This window comes from Austrofundulus limnaeus, unplaced genomic scaffold, assembly GCF_001266775.1.
Source record: "Austrofundulus limnaeus strain Quisiro unplaced genomic scaffold, Austrofundulus_limnaeus-1.0 Scaffold642, whole genome shotgun sequence".
Lineage (NCBI taxonomy): Eukaryota > Metazoa > Chordata > Actinopteri > Cyprinodontiformes > Rivulidae > Austrofundulus > Austrofundulus limnaeus.
This window is the reverse complement of record NW_013953044.1, coordinates 260,194-264,138: the sequence shown is the minus strand read 5'-3', so window position 1 is coordinate 264,138 and position 3,945 is coordinate 260,194. Positions and strand designations below refer to the sequence as shown.

General features: G+C 35.9%; 1 protein-coding gene across 2 annotated transcripts in view; it reads right to left on the bottom strand.

The window, feature by feature from the left end:
• The window catches only part of scfd2 (sec1 family domain containing 2), a 249,408-nt gene that overhangs the window by 20,161 nt on the left and 225,302 nt on the right, over positions 1-3,945 (bottom strand). For both annotated transcript variants that reach the window (XM_014027368.1, XM_014027367.1), the window contains exon 7: positions 3,233-3,367. In XM_014027368.1, coding sequence (XP_013882822.1) covers positions 3,233-3,367 — 135 coding nt within the window. The remainder of the gene's footprint in view (positions 1-3,232; positions 3,368-3,945) is intronic.

The following is a 3,945-nucleotide window of genomic DNA, read 5'->3' as shown; positions in this document are numbered from 1 at the left end:
GAGGGGGAGAGGAAGAGGGGCTTGAACGGAAGTTCCGCCCTAAAGGGACGGGGCACCTGTCACTTTTCGTGTGACGTCATTTGACGAATGCTGGGGTATATATTCTCTCAGGAGGAAGAAAACAGTTGACAAGACAGAAAACTAAAATAAAACATTAACACAGACACAAATCCTAACAGTTTCTTTAAATTAGGTGTTTCACACTAAACAAAACAACCATGCAAAAACACTTATAGAACAACATGTTAGGGTTGGGCAATTTTAGCAAAAACATTTATCACGATTACTTGTGTCATTTAGCCAATAACGACTGATATAATGATTATTGGATGATAATTGCTCTTGTGTGTAGCAGTCGTGGCCTTGGTCTCATGTCCTGGCTTTCCTCTTTCACCAGTTTATGTCAGTTTCAGGTGATTAAATAAATTGAAAGGGTTGATATTAGTTGCATTGCACTGCCTTCCACCACTGGGCTCACCTGATAGTGAGAGTGTGTATATCACCACAAGGCACTAATTGCAACGTTTTAAACATTAATTGCTGAAAAACTTTCTAACAATTAATTGCACACTATATGATTATGCCCAACCCTAGTATTGGTAGAACTACAGGTAGTTTTAATGTGTGAAAATCATTTTTTGTCACAAACTTCACAAAATCTAAAAATATTTACATAACCATATTTATTCATGCATAATACGATCTTGAGTATGATACGATCATCATTGTTTTAGATTAAGAAGCAAAAAAAAATCTAATCATCAATAACCGATGTATAACACAACCCCCACCCACACACCCCCACACACACACACTTTATGAATAAATTTTAGGGTTAAATTTCTAGCATTATACGTACAAGAATAAAAACAGTAATTGAATGCGTGTTATGAGTTTTTGTCTGACGCCAGTTGTTAAGAGCTAGATGAGCAGCTGGTTTGATCCTACTGAACGTGAACATGCAGCTGATGTTCATGTCTTTCCATCACCACTGTTAATGAACAAAAAAAACCCTCTACGGACTCTTCACCCAACACAATACTGATCGTTGAGTGAAAACAAAAACAACATGCAGCCATCACTATTGTTGTTTATAAACTTATCTTTGAGCTGTGGGAGGAATTATGATCATTTATGGCCCGCCGTATCATCAGCTCGATAATACTTGGTCAGGAAAAGAAGTCTGAAATGACGCAATTACATCACATCGTACTGAGGTATAACCCAAGCTTTAAACAGGGCAACAGACACAAACACATCAGGAATAGTTGGAGATGACTCTTTGAAGTGATACTGTCCAGACTTTCAGCAGGCTGCAGCTCAGACAGCTGGGTACAGAATGTTAAACAATCTAACAGCATTCACAGTTGGTGCTCTGGGTAAAAATAGAGCTTTTATTGTGGAGGTTTTATGCAGAAAAGGGGTGTGCTTTGTTCAGGTTTATGAGTTTAGCCTGCAAGGTTTTGATCTTAGGCCAAGTTTTCCTAATTTTGGTGAAACCAGGTTCTTCTGTCTACATTACATGGAAATAAATATATAAGTTTTGATGCTGCAAACTGTTGTAGGTTCTGTTGTCAACCAGATTGTTGTTCCAAGTGCGAATATGACTGAACTCAGCCTAAAAAAATCTAATTTATTAGGGATAAAATTAAGGGATTAAATTAAATGCATTTTTAGCATTCTATTTAATGTAACTAGTTTTTTGGTTTATGACAAGACATTTGATTTCTTTTTATATAACTGGTTCTGGATGTTTAACATTTTAAAGTAAATCTATATTTTTACCAATGTTAGCACCACTATACTGTAAAATAATGGTCCAACAGTAACTGTTTTGACACCAAACAACCAAAGAAGTGTTTGGTGGGAACAAAACAATCAGAATACCCTTTTTTTGTACTAACTGATGAGAAGAGCACCTGTGCATCATGGGAGTTAAATGAGTGGTGACCAATTGTCTGCCATTAGGGGCAAAAGGATGTGGGACATTTTCTATGCGAGGGGGCCATCTAGTAAAACAGCTTGAAAAGAAGCTGCTGTAGACTCCATGTTGTGATACGTGGCTGTTTGTCCTGAAAATGTGATTTCTATCAAGACATTTTGCTTTTCACAAATTCATCTACTGTAGCACACAACAAGAATATACAGTGGTGGGCACAGTTCCCCTAAAGCACTAAAGCACTGATAGGGGAACTAATTTCCTGATTAGTGCTTAAGGGATTTTTCTAATTTCTTAACTCATTAGTGGATTAGCATTTGCTAAATTTATAAGCACTAATTGAGTTCTTTAAATATTATTGATTAATATTATTTTCAAGAGCTGAGGGTGAAAACTGTCAGATGTGTTCGTATGTGTCACTTATTCACTAGATCAGTGAMTTTCAAACTTTTTTGCTTCCGACCCACAAAATAACAGTTGCAGACACTCCTGACCCCATATATTACTTGTTTATGTATGCAAACTTTGCTAATAACTCTGTTAAACAGGGGGATAATAACTATAAACAAACCTAATATCTATGATACTAACTTTTATTCAGTTATTCAATATTAAAAAAATTGCAATAATCATGATGAAAATATTCCATTAGCATTTATTTCAATTAAACTGATTTCTGGGGACCCTCACTTGATGTTTTGACCCACAAAAAGGTCCCAACCCCAGCTTTGGGAACCACTACACTAGATGAAACATCAACAATTTTTTGCACACCGAAAATATTGTCTCATATTTACTCTGGAATGTTCCATGGGTCAGCTGGGATTTTAGTCCTTTAGAATTAGCTTTTGCTAAAGATTTAAGTGAGTTAGTGCTTTAGAATTAGCTTTTGCTACAGATTTAAGTGTGTTAATGCTTTGGAATTAGCTTTTGCTAAAAATTTAAGTGTGATAGTGCTTTAGAATTAGCTTTTGCTGAATTTTAAGTGTGTTAATGCTTTACAATTAGCTTTTGCTAAATTTTTAAGTGTGTTAGTGCTTTAGAATTAGGGGACCTAAATATTAAAGTTAGTGCTTTAGAATTAGTTTTTGCTGAATATTTAAGTGTGTTAGTGCTTTAGAATTAGGGGACCTAAATATTAAAGTTAGTGCTTTAGGGTTAGTGCAACTAATCTTTAGATTAGTGCTGCCCACCACTGCATATGTATGTATATTAAAGCACAGACTGTGTGTTCTGTGTGTGCAGACATGGAAAACAAACTCTTTTGTTATATTTCTGTAGATTATATTTTACCTTCATGAACATGCTGAATCCAGTCTTCAACAGGTCTGTGAGGCCTCCAGACATGTGCTCAATGTCAGGACACTCAGGCCGGTCCGGGTGGAAAACTTCCTGTAAGATCTGTCGCAGCAGTGGACTGTAGGTGGCCTGTAAAATGTTAACATGAGAAAAATATTTATTGATCAACTTCTCAATTCAGACCAAAACAGTGCAAATCCAGTTTATATAGACCCCAACTGAAAGATTTAAATGTGAAAAGGAAGGATTTAAAAGCAGGATATTTCACCTGTAATTGCCTGAAAAACTAAGAGATACTTTTAAAAGATTTTTAGTCTTTTGTTCAAAGTCGCAAATTTACCTGCACTAAGATTATTTTACACAATTTGGGAATACCCAAATAATGATGTCATGGCTTTGGGAGCATTTGATTGGCTAGTTATTCGGAGACACACTTGTGGTTGCAATTTAAATCACATCTCTAACACCGTTTATTTTGTGACATCATGGGGAAAAAAAAATCAGCCAAGATATCAGGAAGAAAAACCCATTACTCTGGGGTCATTCGTAAAGCCCTGTTGCACTAAAACACTATAGACAACTTATGCCAAATTTTGTTCAACTCTAATGATGACCAAGGGCGTAACTTTAGGTCTAACATTGGGGGGGGTTGTGGTCTCTGTCCATTTATTTATTGAATAAATTACTTTTGTAAAACGATTCAGGAT